We start from the raw sequence: 19,949 nt of genomic DNA, 5'->3' as shown, positions 1-19,949 counted from the left end.
AATTGAGATGTGTTTAAAGGAACTTGGTCCCTCTGATATACCTATCCGATAAATCTAATATAATAAATGTTTGAGACAACAATACCAATGTAACGCATTGTTTTCTTGCCATCTAAATTGCATGATGCTTGTGTATAGGTAGGTTATTAATTATCATAAGCACCAGCCTTGTTGAACAAAGAATTCCACAATCACCATCCGCCGGTAGCTGTCGTTTACAAGGGTTCATGATGCATCTCCCTTAATTAAATGTAGATAATAATTTCTGGGATGAAGTTTCACACACAAACATACTTGTAAATTCAGAGGACGAAACTCTGGCCTAAAAGCTGTTGATTGAAATGAATGAAAATAGAGCGAGAAAGAGATATTTTGACCCTTGACCGCACCAAAGTCGCGATGCGGTGCTGTATAGTTCGTTTTTTTAGCATTAGAAAGAACTTCAAAGAAGGTAAGCGATCTTGACATGTCTTTTAATTGAAAAACGCTTTTTAAAAATCAATAACTATAACATAAATGATCGTATTAGATTCATAATTGTTACATATTTGCCGTAACTTATTTTTAAAACGTGTTTTTCAATTAAAAGACACATCAAGATTATTTACCTTATTTCTAAGAATGCTAAAAAAAAACGAACTATAGTCTGCTATAGGGCTCCCGGTATCCGTGTTACACGCCGAAACGAATACCCGTGTTCTTAAGACCGGCGGTGCTAAGAACACGGTTTACACGGAACCGCCGGGATCCGGATACGTATCCAAGAACCGTTCCCAAGAAACGTTTCTCAGATACGTATCTCCGTTTACACGGGTACTTAAGACCGGCCCGAACGGATCCGAAACAGTTTGAGCCAATCAATGCTCTAGCTCTGGGTATGCAAGGTCTAGTATTGAATGTTGACTTCAGATGAACTCGTTTAGCGTACGAATTTTTTTTTTTAATTATTTATAACAGTTTTAACACATGTGTTAATATAACATATTTAACCAACTATACAATACAGGGTCATTTTTGGACCGTTAGCCATATTGTGCGAGGTGATTAGGTAGGCCATATTGAACAACTTTTTGTATGGGACCAACTCCGAAATCACAATTTTTTTTGGCTTTTCATACATTTTGGTCGAGTGGATGTCGATGTCGACGTTTTCTATGGGAAGGCCAAATTTTTTTTGGGATTTCAAGGTTGGTCCCATAGAAAAAGTTGTTCAGTATGACCTACCTAATCACCTCGCACAATATGGCTAACGGTCCAAAAATGACTCTGTATATGAATTGAAGTAGGTGTCCCTATTCTATATAGTGTACTATTTTTAATTTTGAACTAACTCGTCCCTAGTTTAGAACCTTAATTAGGGTTCCGTACCCAAAGGGTAAAACGGGACCCTATTACTAAGACTCCGCTGTCCGTCCGTCCGTCCGTCTGTCACAAGGCTGTATCTCGTGATCTGTAATAGCTAGACAGCTGAAATTTTCACAGATGATGTATTTCCGTTGCCGCTATAACAAGAAATACTAAAAACAGAATAAAATACCAACTCCGAAATCACAATTTTTTTTGGCTTTTCATACATTTTGGTCGAGTGGATGTCGATGTCGACGTTTTCTATGGGAAGGCCAAATTTTTTTTGGGATTTCAAGGTTGGTCCCATAGAAAAAGTTGTTCAGTATGACCTACCTAATCACCTCGCACAATATGGCTAACGGTCCAAAAATGACTCTGTATATGAATTGAAGTAGGTGTCCCTATTCTATATAGTGTACTATTTTTAATTTTGAACTAACTCGTCCCTAGTTTAGAACCTTAATTAGGGTTCCGTACCCAAAGGGTAAAACGGGACCCTATTACTAAGACTCCGCTGTCCTTCCGTCCGTCCGTCTGTCATCAGGCTGTATCTCACGAACCGTGATAGCTAGACAGTTGAAATTTTCACAGATGTATTTCTGTTGCCGCTATAACAACAAACACTAAAAACAGAATAAAATAAAGATTTAAGTGGGGCTCCCATACAACAAACGTGATTTTTGACCGAAGTTAAGCAACGTAGGGCGGGGTCAGTACTTGGATGGGTGACCGTTTTTTTTTTGCCTTTTTTTGCATTATGGTACGGAACCCTTCGTGCGCGAGTCCGACTCGCACTTGCCCGGTTTTCTGATATAATTTTGCCTACCCAGTCCCAAATCTCTGTGCACGCTACTGCTACTACTAGTTTAGAACCTTAATTAGGGTTCCGTACCCAAAGGGTAAAACGGGACCCTATTACTAAGACTCCGCTGTCCGTCCGTCCGTCCGTCTGTCACAAGGCTGTATCTCGTGATCTGTAATAGCTAGACAGCTGAAATTTTCACAGATGATGTATTTCCGTTGCCGCTATAACAAGAAATACTAAAAACAGAATAAAATAATGACTTAAGTAGGGCTCCCATACAACAAACGTGATTTTTGACCGAAGTTAAGCAACGTCGGGCGGGGTCAGTACTTGGATGGGTGACCGTTTTTATAGATAATGGTACGGAACCCTTCGTGTGCGAGTTCGACTCGCACTTGGCCAATTTTTTTTACTATTATTGCTTTTAAGTTAATTTCATTACATATTACATTTCAATCAAAGAAACACATTTTATATATAATGGTGTAAGTTATATAGTTTCGCGAAGAATAGGTATGCAGACAAATACTACCTACTACTCAGTGGCGTGCACTTCATAAAGGCAAAAAGGCACTGCCTACCCTACTATAATTCCGATGTCTATCCTCTTAAACTACTTAATTTAATTTATACCTGATCGTTCTATCAGTAATCGATATAACTTAAAACATTCTAAAAATTAATAAGCGCTCCATCTACCGGTTAAGCTTTGTCATCAAGTCATCATCTATAATAATTCTACGCGACGAAGTTTACACCACGCGGCACTAGCGCCGCTACGTGCCTTGCACGGCAAAGACAGAAAACATTTCCGTCTAAATCTTTCTATGTGTGCCTCCCCGTGAGTCGTCGTTACGCGGTTACAGTGTAGTGGACCTTCCTATAAGTACGAGCACACAATTATACAAGTAACGCACACATTTAGACGCAATAGGCAGTGTCTTTCGTACCAAACATAAACGAATGACGCCCGAAAGTTTCCGAATAGTTCCGATGTTTACGTGACTATTTTAAAAAGTAGCATTTGCTATGGTAATTTAGTGCAAAAACGAGACTATTTTTTTATTCGTTTACAGTATTTGGTTAAGTTTATTTACATTTTTTATTCGGTCGCCATTGTTTGTTTGTTTTGGTGAGTTTATGAGATAACAGTTAACAGTTGCCGGAAATTATAAAGTGCGATTAGTGAAAAAATGGATAATTTTATCTGTGAAAGTTGTGGGTGTGGGTGTGTGTGTGTGTGTGTGCAAACTATTAAAAATGATGCGTTTTCGAAGCTTTCGTTTAGCCAAAAAAAGAAGTAATTGAAAAGACTTGACAACAAAATGAAAACCATCACGCAATTTTTTTGGTGAGTTAGTAGCTCTCATTTTTTAAGGTTCCGTACCCAAAGGGTAAAACGGGACTCTATTACTAAGACTCTGCTGTCCTTCCGTCCGTCCGTCTGTCATCAGGCTGTATCTCACGAACCGTGATAGCTAGACAGTTGAAATTTTCACAGATGTATTTCTGTTGCCGCTATAACAACAAACACTAAAAACAGAATAAAATAAAGATTTAAGTGGGGCTCCCATACAACAAACGTGATTTTTGACCGAAGTTAAGCAACGTAGGGCGGGGTCAGTACTTGGATGGGTGACCGTTTTTTTTTTTGCCTTTTTTTGCATTATGGTACGGAACCCTTCGTGCGCGAGTCCGACTCGCACTTGCCCGGTTTTCTGATATAATTTTGCCTACCCAGTCCCAAATCTCTGTGCACGCTACTGCTACTACTACTTTGTGGTTATTTGTTATTTTTATCAATTACCTAACTGTTAGATTAGTTACTAATCTACCAACGAAGCAAAAAAAGTACAGCGGCATTTGAAACGCAGGATTTCACGCGAGAACCTTAAAAACCCATGCTTCCTTGGTTACCTTGCAATTATATTGCTAAATACATTAAGATAGATCTCAAAATTGGTAATCATTCATGTTGACTGGAGTCACTTTCACACTAGTGCTCAGGTAATAAATGCCGGCCGGTGGTGTTCCATTCATTAGAACGTGTTGTTTTACCCTTTTGTCTGATATCGCCGAAAACAAGTAGCATCCCAAACCATTATCAGAACTGCCATAGCTAATTATAAGCTTTATGTCGGTGTAATAAGGAGAACCTGTCTACACATATATGAAATTGTAACAAATGCAGCGGCTAAAATTAAAGAAGCAAATGTATCGAAGCAAATGAACACGATATTGTGTTTAGGTAAGTAGGTATGACTCCAGTTCGCCACTTAGTCGGCCAATTCGTAAAATACAGTCTTTCCAAGTTACTTTAATTTAAAATCGTTTTGTTGCTAAAATTGTAAATAATATTTATTAGTACAGTCTTAAAGTTCATTTTATATGATAATAAGATAATGAATTTAAGAAAAGTCTTACTTTTCATAAATTCATTATCTAAATATTGTAAAATTTGTAAATAAGTTGTAAATACATTACTTATTGGCAGATACACATGATTACAGTGTAAACTCTTTATAACGTCACTCGATTTAGCGACAAACTCCTTAAAATGTCGAAATTGCTTGACTTTGATTGGTTTACCTTGTTTTATATACAGTAATACACTCTATATAGCGTCACGCTCACTCTATTTAATGACAACAGTACGGCATAATACATCATTAAGAAATATTTTCTAAGTTGCCGAAATTGATAAAAACTGCAGCTGTGTACGTTTTTTTGTTTGCTGTTTTGTTGTTTTATTATCTAGCACGTGTTTACTTCGACTGACGTACCGGAGATTCTAAGAAAATTTGTCTTTTGTTTTTGTATGATCAACTTGCACATGTTTACCTCGGGCACTAGACTTTTGCCAAGATGTTACACGTTATAAATTAATAGGCGTTGTTATTTGTATGACATGAATGTTCTTCTTGTGCAAAATGTGTCCTAAGTATATTATAAACAGATACATTAGAATATTTAGAATAGTAAGATGACCTTTTTATTTCACTCCATTTAACAACCACTCTCTATACTTAACGTCGAAAAATCCGCAGTCCCTTCAGTGTCGTTAATGTCATTATATAGAGTTACACTGTATTTATTATTTTTTACATGGTTTACTATAATAATAATAAGATGTCTGGCTTACGTAACTTAAAAAATAATTAGATTAAAAAATATACATTTCTTATTGACAGAATATCTTCTTCTTCTTCTTCCTCGCGTTATCCCGGCATTTTTGCCACGGCTCATAGGAGCCTGGGGTCCGCTTGACAGAATATATTCGTAAAAACTCACCCATACAATATATAGAATACAAATGATTAAAAATATAAGAACTGTTTAAAAATATGCTATTGGTAAGAATATTGTATACTTACCTACCACCACCTACCAGATCATCCATGGCCAGATTTTAACGTAAAGTCTTTATACTCTTTATTGCTTTTATTTTTTTTAAGCACTTTAATTTTATTGCTATCAAGTTATATTAATAAACCATAAAGTATTAGTATTTGAAGTCTTATATAAAATACTATTTTGATAAGTAGCATAGGTATACTGTATTTCTAATTTTCTACTCGTATTGCAACATTGCAAGCAAAAACTACCTGCTCAGAAACCGTTTATTGAATTTCGACTCTATGAACCACGGAATAAGGTTAAATATGACGGAAACTCGTCATGAATCTTTTGTCTACTTGTTTCTAACTCTTAAGTACGCCGCGCCGGTTCGTTCCTTCGCTACTCGTCAAGGACGTGTCCGGAGCCACGGGTAAATAAGATCCGTTTCTCCGAATACCCGTTTATCCGTGGAGACGGATCTTAATTACACGTTTCTTAATTACACGTGCGGAACGGGCCAGAAAACCGTGTACGTGTTATTCGGAAACGGGTATTCGAAACGTGTAAACGAAACACGGACTCGACCGCGAGCCCTAGTCTGCTACGCAAGGCCCCAACGCTGTCTGTTCTCTTTGACGGCGCAGCAACTAGTATCATTTCGCTCTCCTTGCTCTTTTAAAAATGCCGTTTGTCAAAAAAGGACAACCATACTGTTGACAAGATGGACTTCAAATCCAGTGGCCTATTTTATAAAGCTACAAGTTACAATTTACAAGCGGAAGTCTCTTTCTAACCCTATGTGTTAGAACGAGACTTCCGCTTGTAAATTGTAACTTGTAGCTTTATAAAATAGGCCACCTTCCCCTTTCCCCCACTGTCCCCTTTTTACCAGGTTGTGTATGTGTGCGTGAAAATGTATATGTGTGCTCTTTTAGGGATGTGAAAAGTCGATTTTAATCATGTTATATATCGATAAACGCTACACAGCGGAACGAAATAGCGATTAATTGAAGCTTCAATATCTTCGTTAAACATAAACATAATTGAAATGCTAATGAATAATGAATATATTATAATATAAAAAAATAATTCAATTATTGCGGAACACCTATTTTAGTAGGTATGTATGTATTTTAATTAAATATCTGAACTTTCCCTTGGTTCCCTGCTGGGGCGTGACTATAAAATTGTGATCTGATAACCACAATAAAGAATAAAAGCGTTTTTGTTCATTTTAGGTATCGTTAAACCTTTGAAGTAAAATTTAAATTGCAAGAAATGTCGATAGTTTATCGATATGACTTTATCGACATGGCTACAGCAAGGTGGGCCACATTGTTAATCGTACACTAAACAAAAGTGGACCCACTGACAGCTCGCTTGGAAGCTATCTCTGTATATTATATCTATGCTGCTACGGCTTTTATAGTAGTTAATCCTGGCAACACATGTGCACAAATGTCATTGTCAAAATTGGTTGACATAACATTGCAATGGGAGTGTTTGTCGTTGCGTTTACAGTTTATTGTGTTATTTGTTAAATATAAGGCTATTAAATAACAAGTTAAAACATATATTAAGTACACTAGATTATAGATAGCTTTAAAACATGTCGTCTAGTCGCTCCAAAACGTCTATACTGGACAAACCACTCAGTAAGGGGAAAGGCGAAGTTTCTTTAGCCTTGTATGCGCTTCTTTTCTCCGAAATTGTCCAGTACTGCCAGAATCGGTCACATTCAATACATGAACTTCAGAATAAGTAAGTTTTGAATATGTTTATTTAATAGTTTGATCCATAGAACGTACAATAGTTAGGAACGTACGTACATACCATCATCTGCATGACTTAACTCCTTCCGTATTATAGATAAATCTGGACTAAATCCCATATTAAATCCGTCTTTACAACTACTATTAATTGTACCTAGTCCTTAGAAATAGGTCAACTAGTTTTCTTTGGGACAAAATTGTAAATTTTAGAAGTTTCGAAGAGCCACCTTTGTTGAATTTACAGGGAAAGAGCTACATTGGCTTGTCATCATCAAGCCATACTGCTAATTTCCACTCTTAGAGCAACCAGATGTATCTGGTTGCTCGCTCGCCTCATCTCTTGACGCCTAAAAGCCTATTTAGCTCTTTAGCCCCCCAGCCTAGTTCTATTTAAGAGCCTAGACTCTTGGGGCTAATAACCTTATTAAGCCCCTAAAAAAACCCTTTTTAGCTCTTTAGCCCCAAACCTTAATAAGGTTATTATTCCCAAGAGTCTACCTTAGGATCTTAAATAGAACTAGGCTCGGGGGCTAAAGAGCTAAATAGGCTTTTAGCCTTTTAGGCGTCAAGAAATGAGGCGAGCCCTAAAAAAAGATCTAAAAGGCTCGAGTCCTTTGGATCACTACTGCTAAATGGTGCTGCTGGTAGTAAATCAAATATCTTACTTGGCATAGTTACGATTTAATTAAAATATTGTCATTAATTGTTGTAGATTGTCAGAAATAGGCCAAGATGTGGGCACTCGACTATTGGACCTGTACTTTGTGCGGGAGCGAGGCAGCAAAAGAGAGATCAAGCTGCTGAACATGCTGCTCTTTGTCAAGTCAACACTCTGGAAGGTAAAGTCACCGCCAGACGACACATATATGTTAAGATTACTGAAATATTATGATCAATGCTTTTTATAATTACAAACTGCACAGAGATTGATCTTAGCCTGATAATAATTATTTGTTGCAACTGGTTCAGAAAAAAATCTTATTAATTGTACAAGAGTTGAAGTCTAAGAAAAAATTGGGCTTTAAATTTGTATAGGTAGACATGCATTAACTTTGGTTGTGACAATGTCATTCTACTATCCATACAGTGGCAACAAAACATGGCGCCATCTACTTCAGCTGGACACTGCCCTGCTTCAGTTGCAGCTGTTTTTACAAGCAATCAATTTTGGGTGATAGTTAATTCGTAAACCTCTTTTTATTGTTTTTGTTGTTTGATGACAGCGTCATTTTGTATTTCCAGGTGTTGTTTGGCAAGGAAGCTGACAAGCTGGAGCACGCCAATGATGATGAGAGAACTTACTACATCATTGAGAAGGATGCCCTGGTAAGTGACCCCAGATTATCTCCAAAAATATAACTGCCTATAAAATTAAAATTTAGGAAAAAGTTTTGAATTCTTGACCTTTCAGAACAACCATATGAATCCTTCCATCATTTTCTTTTTGTAGACCTATTCTAACGGTAAAGGTCAAGCGCGTTTCTAAAGGCGTTAGTGTGACACGAATTTCTAAATAATAATAATTAAAAGTTTATTTGCAGAAAAGTATATGTCTTAGTGTAAATACAAAAGTTTCACCTTTTCTTATACAATACATACAATTTGAGACAATTGTATTCATATCCTATAAAAATTTAAAATGTTTACAACTTTAAATTCATACGAGAAATAAACACTTGATAATCATAGGTATGTTCGATACTCATGTAGTATGTAGGTACTCACGTAGTAAACTACAATTTTGTCGGAGGGGTGCTGACCTGCGGTGAGTGTGGACGTACATTCACCGCAAAAATAGGCTACGTCAGCCACCTGAGAGCTCACGATCGTCGCTCTCACTAGCCAGTGAATACCCAGTCGCCGAGGCCGAAACCGGCTAGGACAGGAGGATGATGATGAGTACATGGTCCTATAGCCAAGTAAAAAAAGAACTTCTCCCACTGTGCCTTTTAGATTAGCATCCCGTATATATTTGCAGGTGAACAAGTTCATCAGCGTGCCGAAGGACAAGGGTTCGCTGAACTGCGCCACTTTCAACGCCGGCATCATCGAGGCCGTGCTCACCAAGAGCGGATTCGTAAGTTATTGTGATTATACTCTTATCAGATTAGATACTTATCAGATTTTATTATTCTTTGGTATTTGGAAAACTGATTACGTGGACGTAAAGGTAAACGCAGTGTGCACGTGTAGTGTCACTCCGTCCAGGGTAAAAGTCTGGATGGCTCCCGCGTGGGTGCGTATCATAATGAATACGAACTTTTGGTATAATTTCAGCTTACAAACTTTCAAAACGTATACTAATCTTATGTATAATGCACTAAATCTATATTTTCAATAAGTATAACATAAAAATAATATAACATACAATATATATACCGCTGTTTGGTATAACATACAAATAAACTAATTACATTTAATATAACATTCATTATGCATATAAATTAAAATAATGAATAACATCTTATATAAGTATCTGAACAAAACATCAGTAAAATTATTTGGATAGCTCAGTATTTCATAGGTCATCGAAACTAATTACTGTCAGAAAAGTAGGTTTCGTTAGGTTAGAACTGTGACTCCCTAGAAAAAGAAACTGCTACCAGAAAAGTAGGTTAGGTTAGGTTAGAACTGTGACTCCCCAGAAAAAGAAACTGCTACCAGAAAAGTAGGTTAGGTTAGGTTAGAACTGTGACCTCTCAGAGAAAGAAACTGCTACCAGAAAAGTAGGTTTCGTTAGGTTAGAAATGTAACTCCCCAGAAAAAGAAACTGCTACCAGAAAAGTAGGTTAGGTTAGAACTATGACCCCTCAGAGAAAAAACCTGCTACCAGAAAAGTAGGTTAGGTTAGGTTAGAACTTTGACCTCTCAGAGAAATAAACTGCTACCAGAAAAGTAGGTTAGGTTAGGTTAGAACTGTGACCCCTCAGAGAAAGAAACTGCTACCAGAAAAGTAGGTTAAGTTAGGTTAGGTTAGAACTGTTACCCCACAGAAAAAGAAACTATTACCATAAAAATAGGTTAGGTTAGGTTAGAACTGTTACCCCACAGAAAAATAAAAGGTTAGGTTTATTGCGTGGTATTTGTTTTGTATATTATATTATTTCAACGTTACACCTTTTTATACTTATCATAAACGATATTACATGTAAAGTTCAGTATACATTATAAAATTATAGAATTCATTGTTATACGTATCGCACGTTATACTTATTGCACGTTATGCCATTCAAAATTATACTAATTGAATTTATATATTCTGAGCAATATATTATAGGTTTGTATACGTTCTATTACTTACCCCTCCCGCGTTTCCTCCCTTAGTACCCTTGTACTAAATTGCAATCATTATATTATAACTATATCTATTGTCTGAAAAGTACCATAATTATCGTGTACCGTGTGCTTAACCTAAAAGTAAGTGTTGTTTGTAATATTTATCCTGCATTATTTGTTTCAGCCCGCAAAAGTGACTGCACATTGGCATAAAGGCACCACCTACATGGTGAAGTTTGAGGACTCCGTCATCACCCGCGACAAGTCCCTGGACGACCGATAATTCTTCTATGAGCTAAATTAAATATTTAACTCAATGTTTAAATTATTAAGTTAACACTGAGAATACTTGGTTACGCATACGCATTTATAGTAAAAATAAATCGTTATAATCGATCGATGTAATTTTTTTTTGTATAGTAAGGTCATAGACGATATTCATAAAAGCGTTATTTAATCTATTGAGTAGAACATCGGATAGACATACAGAAGCGTTTTTGCTTAAGCTGAAACGGATACCTTCCCTTCGCTCAGTCAATAATAGCCCCTTTAGAAACTCCAGAGACCATAGACAATAATCATGACATTCTGAATTTATTCAGTAAACTACACATACGCCGCATACAGAAATTATCTAAATTTATGAATCCTATCCCTATATCGAATGTTGCCGCAGCGGTAGTCCCTCTCGAGGCTGTCCCGCAAGCTCCAGCACAGGTATCCGAAGCCCACCATGGGCGCCACGATGGCCAGCAGACCGAACCGCGCCGTTCGAGGAGACGCCACGAAGTACTCAGTCTGACAGGTCTTTAGGGACATGAAGCGCTGGATGCCATTGTCAAACTGGAATGGTTATAAATAATGTCATAGATATTTCCTAAGGAGTTGATGTTTCTCTATATAGTCGAGCTCACAGCTTTAAGTAGCTAACACACTATCGCACCGCACCAAGGTCATTGTGGGACGCACCCATAAGTAAGAGGGAGACAGCGATATCTCTTTCTCCCTCTTACTTATGGGTGCGTCCCACAATGACCTTGGTGCGGTGCGATAGTGTGTTAGCTACTTTAGAGGAGCCGTAAGGGTGGTATTCCACCTGTCGAATTTCTTTGTCCAATGTCATTGCGTCTCACTCTCTCATTAAGCCAAAATGTGAGACGCAATTCACATTGGACCAATATATTTATTGGACAGATGGAATGTTAGACCAAGTGATAGCCCAGGCAGTGCAAGCGTTATTTTAAACGTCAAAGTTTAATGGAATTATGACGTATAAATTTGAACTGCGTGGGCTATCAAAATCGCGGCAGACTTTTCTTGGTCTAACTCTACCACTACCACCCTAAGACACTGACAGTAAGGTTGCGTCAATATAGGCGCCATCTAATTCTTTATTTTAGGTCGCCAAAACTGCGGCTTCAATATTTTGCACTATTTTATAAATAGATTAGTGCAAAATAAGGAGGAGTGGAGAAGATTGGGGGAGACCTTTGCCCAAAGGCACACAGAATCGGTTATCGTAGATTAAGGATAACTATAGATATAGTATAAAATGTATTCTGATATAAGGCTATAAATATATATACATCTTAGTATTTCCTAGATAATTTAATCATCAGACCCATGGTATAATAATATACTCCGCCTGGTACTCCATTCCCGTCTTATCTAGGTCACCTAACTGACACGGGCTTACGTCATCATGCGACAGCGCTATATGATAATATGCGATAGCGCTATATATAGCGGCCATGTTGTTGTGACGTAGCCCCGTGTCACTCTGGGAATGGAAGACCATGTTTTATTAGACTATGATCAGACCCTCATTATAACAAAACGTTAGAGCCCATCAACGTGCACACTAGCGCCACTGCTAAATAATCGTGATTATTTAAATTTAACGAAAGATATTTAAAAACCGGGCAAGTGCGAGTCGGACTTGCGCACGAAGGGTTCCGTACCATAATGCAAAAAAAAAAGCGGTCACCCATCCAAGTACTGACCACTCCCGACGTTGCTTAACTTTGGTAAAAAATCACGTTTGTTGTACGGGAGCCCCATTTAAATCTTTATTTTATTCAGTTTTTAGTATTTGTTGTTATAGCGGCAACAGAAATACATCATTTGTGAAAATTTCAACTGTCTAGCTATCACAGTTCGTGAGATACAGCCTGGTGACAGACAGACGGATGGACGGACGGACAGCGAAGTCTTAGTAATAGGGTCCCGTTTTACCCTTTGGGTACGGAACCCTAAAAAGAGGCTGCTTCGTACTGTTTTGTGTATTTAAGTACCTTTTGAATACATCAAACTAGTTTTTATGTTACTGGAGTCGTCAATCTATGCGTCCAAAGTTAAAACGGCAGTTTTTGTTTTGAGATTACTGTATGTGTGGCTTAATCTATTTTGTATAGGAATGTCCTACAATAGAAAATGTTAAATAATGCTTTGATTTGTTTTAAAGACTTCATTCAGGCTTCACAACCTTTAAAATCCTTCTAACGCCTAACTCAAGTAACTCACAACTAGTGATCAGCTCCAATGCGACTCACCACATAGCCAGCCTCTGCAGCATGTTTGTACGGGTCACTCCTCTGCTTCAAAAATTCTGCCCTCATGAGCTGCCTCCGTTTTATCTGTTCCTGAATAATCTTACACTCCAGCTCAGAGAATCCATATCCATCAGACATTGTTTAAAAAACTATTGAGTAACAAGGAAATAGAGATGTTGATGTCAGATGACAGAAATAATGTTTGACATTGACGGCTGAAAACTGTCAGATAAGAAGTTTTGATAGAATTCACTACTGTGCTTTTGAATTTTGGTTAATAAATTCTGAGATTCTCAAACTTTACACAGTAAATGGTTAGTCACAAAGTTAAAAAGGTATCGTCTTGGGTCGTCCCATTCGTTTTTCATCTAGTTCTTAAATTAGTCCTATTCTGCTTTCGTCACTCATTCTACATTCATCACAATCGTCGGTGCCTTTCAATGTAGAATGAGTGACGAAAGCAGAATAGGACTAATTTAAGAATTTGACGAAAAACGAATGGGACGACCCAAGACGATACCGTTAAAAAGAGGAACTTTCATATTGAAGCAGCACTATACTATACACAAATTGATGTTTCTTATGTAAAGTTAGTCCTAAATTCCACATTAGTTTCATATGTAACTATACAGTGGGACAGTCAAACTTAACTACTGATAATTAATGAAACTAAACTTGTAAATACACGGATTTGTACACTATATTATAATTGCTATTTAATTTACAATGATTAATTTATGTGAATTTGAAGAGCCTGTCTCTGTACACGAGTTCCCCGCTCCTGATCTGCTGTTCGCGCGTGTTGCGGTCGTTCCACACCAGGTAGCCGAACGCGAACATTGGGATCACGATAGCGCAAATACCGAAGAGACTTGTTCGGCGGTTAGGTTGGAAGTGGTCATATTGGCTAACTTTCATTGACATAAACTTCTGGATAGCTGGGTCGAACTGGAATATAAAACGTTGTAAATGGTAACATAATTGTCATAATATTTACTTTTATTTATAAAAAATGGGTACAATAACAATAAATTACGTAATGAATACATACCACATAACCAGCCTCTGAGGCATGTTTGAAGGGATTGGTCCTTTGCATTAAAAACTGCTTCCTCAGCTCGGCCCGCCTCGCGGCCTGCTGTTTAACGAGGTTGAGTTCTTTCTCGGATATGCCGTAATCGGCCATTTTAGAGAATAATATTTAGAACACTGGCTGAAGATGAGGAGGTTTCGTATTCGTTCGATTTGTCAATTCCTGTCAATTTGACAGTGACAGTTGTGGCATGTTGAAATCCTTCAATATCTGTGGTTATTAATGTAGGATTTGGATTATTGATATTAAAATATATTAATTTAAACATTTTGTCAAAATTTATTTTATTGCTTATATGCTTATACCTCTAAATAAGTGTTCCTACTAAAATAGTTTCTAAATAGTGTACTCCCACGAGTCTACTTGAACTTGCTACGTAAAACCGGATCGAGCGTCGCACTAGCAAACCAGAGACACAAAGTGCTAAGTTTAAAAAAGTATCCTTTTCCTGCCACCATCTTTTTGATTTTACTTGTTGTCGTTGTCAGTTGGGTGATTTTGTGAAAAGGCCGCAACCATGGGTCGTATGCACGCACCTGGGTAATTACTTTATTAAATCATCATATTTACAAGTTGTGCTACATAATGATAGTTAAATCTCCGTTTTCGGATGTCTAGAAGTGTTTTGTGACAGCAACATAACCTACAAGAAATTTTGTGCCTTACCACATGGCTTGGATAACAAGTGTAATTTCTGTTTCAGTAAGGGTATTTCCCAATCGGCACTGCCGTACCGCCGCAGTGTCCCCACGTGGTTGAAACTGACCGCTGACGATGTCAAGGAACAGATCTTCAAACTTGGCAAGAAGGGTCTCACCCCCTCACAGATCGGTAAGTTCCCGAAACCTTGTTCTATGGTGTTGTATTAAACGAAATCATTACTGAATGACAGAATCGTTATAAAATGAACCTAAATTACATGTTTAAATCCCAAGATTGAGAAAATTCAGCAAGACATCAATTTTCTGACTTCACTGCATGGTAAATTTACATGTCACGTTTATATTAGAAAATTATCAATTATTGGTTAACAGGATGCTTATTTATTATTTAATTTTAATCACGATTCTGTATTATGCAGCCTGACCTGGCAACAAGATTCCCAGAACTACAGTTTTATTAATTTAGTATTTACTACTGATATCGATGGTTAGATCTCAACCCTGATTTCTGGTGTAAGATAAGGAATAATGAATAGGAAACGTGGAAACTTTATGAAGCTATATGTTTATTCCCCAATCCATATTGTACTGGCATAGCTTATATCCTGAGATATGGGACCTCGGCCCGGCACCGGAATCATTGTCATTTGAGTCTGATGAAATCTTGCTCCATTGAGAGTTGTATTTTGTGGTATAATGTAGAAAGGCTTATGTTGATTGTAGAAATGGATTCCTAAGATTTTTAATTATAAATATATGTCTGTGTAAATTGAATATCAGAAAGAACTACTAGCCTTTGTTACTTAATGAGCACTTAATGAATGTTTAAGAAGCAATATTCAAGAATTATTTGCACTATGTGTACAAGTCATATTAATATCAGTGGTTCTGTTACCGTAGTAACACCCATTAGCTTTGTGCATTTTAACTCACATTTATAGATGGGTCTAACGCGAATTTTATTCAATTACCTTGATTTACCGACGTTTCGACACAGGTTTCACTGGTCATGGTCGCGGCTGACTGATGTCCCAGCAAAATGTCAAAACAGATTTGTGCAACTACCCGACGAAAAGTGTATGGAAAAGTTTGGGGTAGACATCACATTTTTAAACCACCCACTACACATAATGTTAATTATTGTCAATAGTCCGATACGCAACACTCACAATATCCACGCACACGTCCGAAGATAGATCCTATGGCTTTAACTTCTGTATCACTGGTTCCCAAGTTGGCGATAAGTTGAATCCATCCTCCCTATTAAAATTCCTGGGGTGTTTCTTGATTTCAATTGCTTCTCGCACAACTCGAGGATAATAATGGCGGTCAGTGGAGACAACTTTTGGTCTATGCAACTCAATCCAGTGATTTGTGCCAGATGTAAGAAGATGTTCGGCGATTGATGTTGATTGATTGAAACGTCGGTAAATCAAGGTAATTGAATAAAATTCGCGTTAGACCCGTCTATAAATGTGAGTTAATATGTGTTCAAAGCGCGAAAGTTTAAAATATTATATTTGTGCTTTTTAACATGCAATTAATAAATAAATTTCAATTGCATTCCAGGTGTCATGCTTAGGGATTCACATGGAGTTGCCCAAGTCAGATTTGTCACCGGCAAAAAGATCCTCCGTATCATGAAGGCCATGGGCCTGGCCCCCGACCTACCCGAGGACCTCTACTACCTTATCAAGAAGGCTGTAGCCATGAGGAAGCATTTGGAGCGCAATAGGCAAGTTGATACTGCTTTATATTTTTGTTTGCTTAAAAAATATTTGCGATCACTTGGTGCTCAATTTCTAAATTATTTTACTACATATTACCAATCAAATCCTAATGGTATAAATGATAAAGACTACATATCTTCAGGCATCACATGTTGCTGTGTTCAAATGCACAAAAGCCCAATTGTTACAGTCTAAATGTGGCAATCAAAGCATATTCCAGCAAAGCAAAGACATAGATTATGCTAGCCATAACTGTCATACATTTGAGCACTTCTCACAGTCAGGCATGATTGACATTGAGAGCAATCCCATTAATGACAAAAAGGTTAAAAATAAGCATAAAACTGTCTGTCCAATGTTATATTATAATTATTATAAAACAATTTGATTTCCCAGCACAGTGATATGATTGTGTAATATAATTGACATAAATATTAAACTTTGATTACTGCAATAGTCTGCTACTAAAAGTAAAACTGCTTTTAATTGGCCTATTATTAAAGTTAACTTATTTATCTTTCAGGAAAGACAAGGACAGCAAGTTCCGGCTGATTCTCGTAGAGTCCAGGATCCACAGGCTGGCGCGCTACTACAAGACCAAGAGTGTGCTGCCCCCCAACTGGAAGTATGAGTCCAGCACCGCTTCAGCCCTGGTGGCTTAAGTTTAAATAAACTTTATAAAACACCTATTGTTGTTTGATTATGAAATAATACTAAAATTATATTTTTACTTGTAAAAGAGCCCATGAGGCCTACTTGCAAAATATTTTTTTAATTTTGAGATTTGGTAAACTCTCGTTTACATAAGTTTCTTAGAAACCAAACACTACCAAATTAAATGGGGTTGGCAACTGTCAAAGGTTTGCATAGATGGCGCCATCATAGCTTGCCCCTTTTTCTATGAGATTCTGCCATAGTCTAATAAAACATGGTCTTCTCTTCCCAGAGTGGTCACAAGCCTACGTCACAATAACATTTCCACTTTATATAGCGCTATCGCATATTATCATATAGCGCTGTCGCATGATGACGTAGGCTTGTGTCAGTCACGTGACCACGAAAAGATGGGAAGAGAGTACCAGGCGGAGTATATTATTATACCATGAGATTTGGCTAAAAGGGCTGGCATCCAGGGCACAAAATAGTAATAAGTAGTTAATGAACAATGTTTTGTTATACCCTTCCAGGGTCCATTATGTAACATACTGGTATGCAAATAAAGGTCTTATCTTATCTTATAAAAATTCCATTAAAAAACAAAAAAATTGCCACAACTAAGGATTGAGAGGGCAAGCTATGCTGGCGCCATCTGCTAAATACTTCGACCGGCCAACCCCATTGAAGTACTGTACTGTACTACTGTCCACTCGGAGTAATTAACAATGGAGCCGCCATTAAACTGTCCATGAAATGGCAAAGCTCACATCTTCAGCCAAACCTACATCCATCAGATCATCAGAGACAACTTTTACTGGATTTTCCTCTTTGCAATGTTTTGGGACTGGGATTGGGATATTGTGGGACTTGCAAAGGAAAGGCAACATTTGTCTTAAAAATGTATTTCTTATTAGCTAATAAACTTTCTTAAGCCGCGTCTCCATATTGCGCGGCAAGCTATCGAACATTGGCGCGCAGGATACCGGGCTAGGCTTGAGTCGGTCCTGAACTAAATGTTATGGTGTTTTAATTTTTAATATCGACATATCGTATCGTACAAGTTAAATTGTATTCAGTTACCAAAGATTGGAAAGAAACCAATGAAAAATCGACTCCCTATTAATTCCCGGCTCTCAACGACCGAACTGAACTAAAGGAACTAAAAGACCGAACTAGTTCGTTTGACCGATTGACCGAGAGCGGAGCGCTCTCTGTAGTGACCGAGCAGGCACAAGCCTATACCGGGCCGCCGCGCGCGCCAACCCGATCATTGGCGCGCGCGCCCCGCGCCGCGCGTAGAACCATTCACTGTCGGTGTTTCGACGCGCGGCAAAGGAATGTTCGCGCGCAGTTGGGAGGGGTGTGTATATATTTCAGTTGGCTCGCGCGGCAGCATACATGGATAATGAAAAGTGTCGTACTTTAATTAAATCATATGGCACTAAACAGTTTCTATTGAACAGTAAATGTAGTGATTATCGCAACAGATCATTTTTTCTATTTGGCTATACTTCGTTCCGAATAATAATTTTTTGTGATATAATGTGGTCGATCGTCGGATCGCCTGCCGCGCGCGGCCGCCGCGCATAAGTTCTAGATGGTGTCGAAATTGGCTCGCGCGCCAAAATGCAGGTGTGTCGCGGTCGAACATTGCTCGCGCGGCCGCCGCGCGATATCGAGACGCGCCTTTAAAGTAACATCACACAAATGCAAAATGTTTAACCTTTTATTATTAAAGGTTTTTCTTTAAAGATAACATCACACTAATCTCAACATAAATTATGAGAACATAACTTCAGACAAGTTTTAAAATTTATAAACTATATCAGCCTCAACAGTAGATTAAAAGTTACAGTCCAGTATAAAAAATACAGTGTACATTAACTTGACATTTTTCTCAAACACATCCATTTACAACAGTAAGTTCCACCATCCATTTGAGATGTTACCAGGTCCCATGTATTTAATACACTGAACTATATTTACTTTATATCACGTTAACTTAAATATAAATCTAAACATAAGGATTCCAATTACTCCCGTCCTCAGGATGCAAACTGTTCGTGATCAATAACACAACATCTACAATCCACCAAATACCCAGCCCACCTAGTGTCAATAGCTTCCCCACTGCCGTCCCAGTCTGTCCTAGACAAAACCTGTCCATGCCCAAGAACCCTAACAATATACTGTAGATAAGCGTCGTAGTGAAGTAATGCCCAGAGTATCGCACGCAAGGAAAACCCTCGCGGAGAAAATTTCTTGGGCCGTAACATTCAATGCCTTCCAACGGCTTACATTGCGCTTTTGCCTTCTCTACATCCTCGTATTTAACGCCTCCAAACTTCACGCAGCCATGGCCCATAGCCTCCTTAGCTGATTGGTTCCCTTTATGGTCTACAAGCTCATTGCAGTCCAGGAATTCCATTGGGAGAAAACTGCATTTGACGAGCGGTCCCAAAGGATGGTACTGCTCCGTAGAGACTGGTACGCTCTCTGATATGCTGTAGGGTATCATGGCAAACAATATTAAAGCCACTCTTAATAGAAATTCCATTATTGTTTTCTATTTTTCGTAAATGAAATGAAAATAGAGATTTTGACTATTTGATTGATTGTCACACAATGACGTAAGAGAGGCGTTTTTTGTAAAGTTTTAAAGATTTGGCCTCGGGGATCTACATAGCACCGGATATATATTTTGATCAACAGTCAA

At 37.9% G+C, this 19,949-nt stretch overlaps 5 protein-coding genes across 7 annotated transcripts in view; 2 read left to right on the top strand and 3 right to left on the bottom strand.

The window, feature by feature from the left end:
• Window positions 1–13,466, bottom strand: part of LOC134794101 (uncharacterized) — a 152,874-nt gene extending 139,408 nt beyond the window's left edge. The window contains exons 1-2 of one of the 2 annotated variants that reach the window (XM_063765807.1): window positions 13,092–13,466; window positions 11,150–11,382 (exon numbers count right to left, since the gene is read on the bottom strand). In XM_063765807.1, the coding sequence (XP_063621877.1) occupies window positions 11,170–11,382; window positions 13,092–13,229 (351 nt within the window). In that variant the 5' untranslated portion in view covers window positions 13,230–13,466 and the 3' untranslated portion in view covers window positions 11,150–11,169. Of the gene's footprint in view, window positions 1–11,117; window positions 11,383–13,091 lie in introns of those variants that run through there. The other variant, XM_063765805.1, reaches the window with a different exon arrangement.
• LOC134794100 (trafficking protein particle complex subunit 5) overlaps window positions 6,975–19,949 on the top strand; it is a 273,621-nt gene continuing 260,646 nt past the window's right edge. Inside the window, exons 1-5 of one of the 2 annotated variants that reach the window (XM_063765804.1) lie at window positions 6,975–7,252; window positions 7,976–8,102; window positions 8,506–8,589; window positions 9,242–9,340; window positions 10,724–10,825. In XM_063765804.1, coding sequence (XP_063621874.1) covers window positions 7,101–7,252; window positions 7,976–8,102; window positions 8,506–8,589; window positions 9,242–9,340; window positions 10,724–10,822 — 561 coding nt within the window. In that variant the 5' untranslated portion in view covers window positions 6,975–7,100 and the 3' untranslated portion in view covers window positions 10,823–10,825. Of the gene's footprint in view, window positions 7,253–7,975; window positions 8,103–8,505; window positions 8,590–9,241; window positions 9,341–10,723; window positions 10,885–19,949 lie in introns of those variants that run through there. The other variant, XM_063765803.1, reaches the window with a different exon arrangement.
• On the bottom strand, window positions 13,767–14,349 carry LOC134794473 (NADH dehydrogenase [ubiquinone] 1 beta subcomplex subunit 4). The gene is made up of 2 exons (XM_063766286.1): window positions 14,143–14,349; window positions 13,767–14,039 (listed from the first exon to the last, which is right to left on the bottom strand). Exons 1-2 carry the CDS (start codon window positions 14,275–14,277, stop codon window positions 13,827–13,829), a joined length of 348 nt encoding a protein of 115 aa, XP_063622356.1. The 5' UTR covers window positions 14,278–14,349; the 3' UTR covers window positions 13,767–13,826.
• On the top strand, window positions 14,588–17,263 carry LOC134794082 (small ribosomal subunit protein uS15). The gene is made up of 4 exons (XM_063765769.1): window positions 14,588–14,724; window positions 14,888–15,015; window positions 16,416–16,581; window positions 17,100–17,263. Exons 1-4 carry the CDS (start codon window positions 14,702–14,704, stop codon window positions 17,236–17,238), a joined length of 456 nt encoding a protein of 151 aa, XP_063621839.1. The 5' UTR covers window positions 14,588–14,701; the 3' UTR covers window positions 17,239–17,263.
• Window positions 18,728–19,852, bottom strand: LOC134794472 (TM2 domain-containing protein CG11103). Its single transcript, XM_063766285.1, has one exon. The coding sequence runs from the start codon at window positions 19,788–19,790 to the stop codon at window positions 19,248–19,250; it is 543 nt and encodes a 180-aa protein (XP_063622355.1). The 5' UTR covers window positions 19,791–19,852; the 3' UTR covers window positions 18,728–19,247.

This window comes from Cydia splendana, chromosome 10, assembly GCF_910591565.1.
Source record: "Cydia splendana chromosome 10, ilCydSple1.2, whole genome shotgun sequence".
NCBI classification, from domain to species: domain Eukaryota; kingdom Metazoa; phylum Arthropoda; class Insecta; order Lepidoptera; family Tortricidae; genus Cydia; species Cydia splendana.
Note: the sequence above shows the minus strand (reverse complement) of the source record. Positions and strands in the feature narration are given on the sequence as shown.

Coding starts and splice junctions, on each gene's coding strand:
- LOC134794473 (XM_063766286.1), bottom strand. CDS start 14,277: ATGGCCGATTACGGCATATCCGAGAAAGAACTCAACCTCGTTAAACAG. Junction 14,040..14,142: donor CCTCAGAGGCTGGTTATGTG/GTATGTATTCAT, acceptor TTTATATTCCAG/TTCGACCCAGCTATCCAGAA.
- LOC134794082 (XM_063765769.1), top strand. CDS start 14,702: ATGGGTCGTATGCACGCACCTGG. Junction 15,016..16,415: donor TCTCACCCCCTCACAGATCG/GTAAGTTCCCGA, acceptor ATTGCATTCCAG/GTGTCATGCTTAGGGATTCA. Junction 16,582..17,099: donor AAGCATTTGGAGCGCAATAG/GCAAGTTGATAC, acceptor TTTATCTTTCAG/GAAAGACAAGGACAGCAAGT.
- LOC134794472 (XM_063766285.1), bottom strand. CDS start 19,790: ATGGAATTTCTATTAAGAGTGGCTTTAATATTGTTTGCCATGATACCC.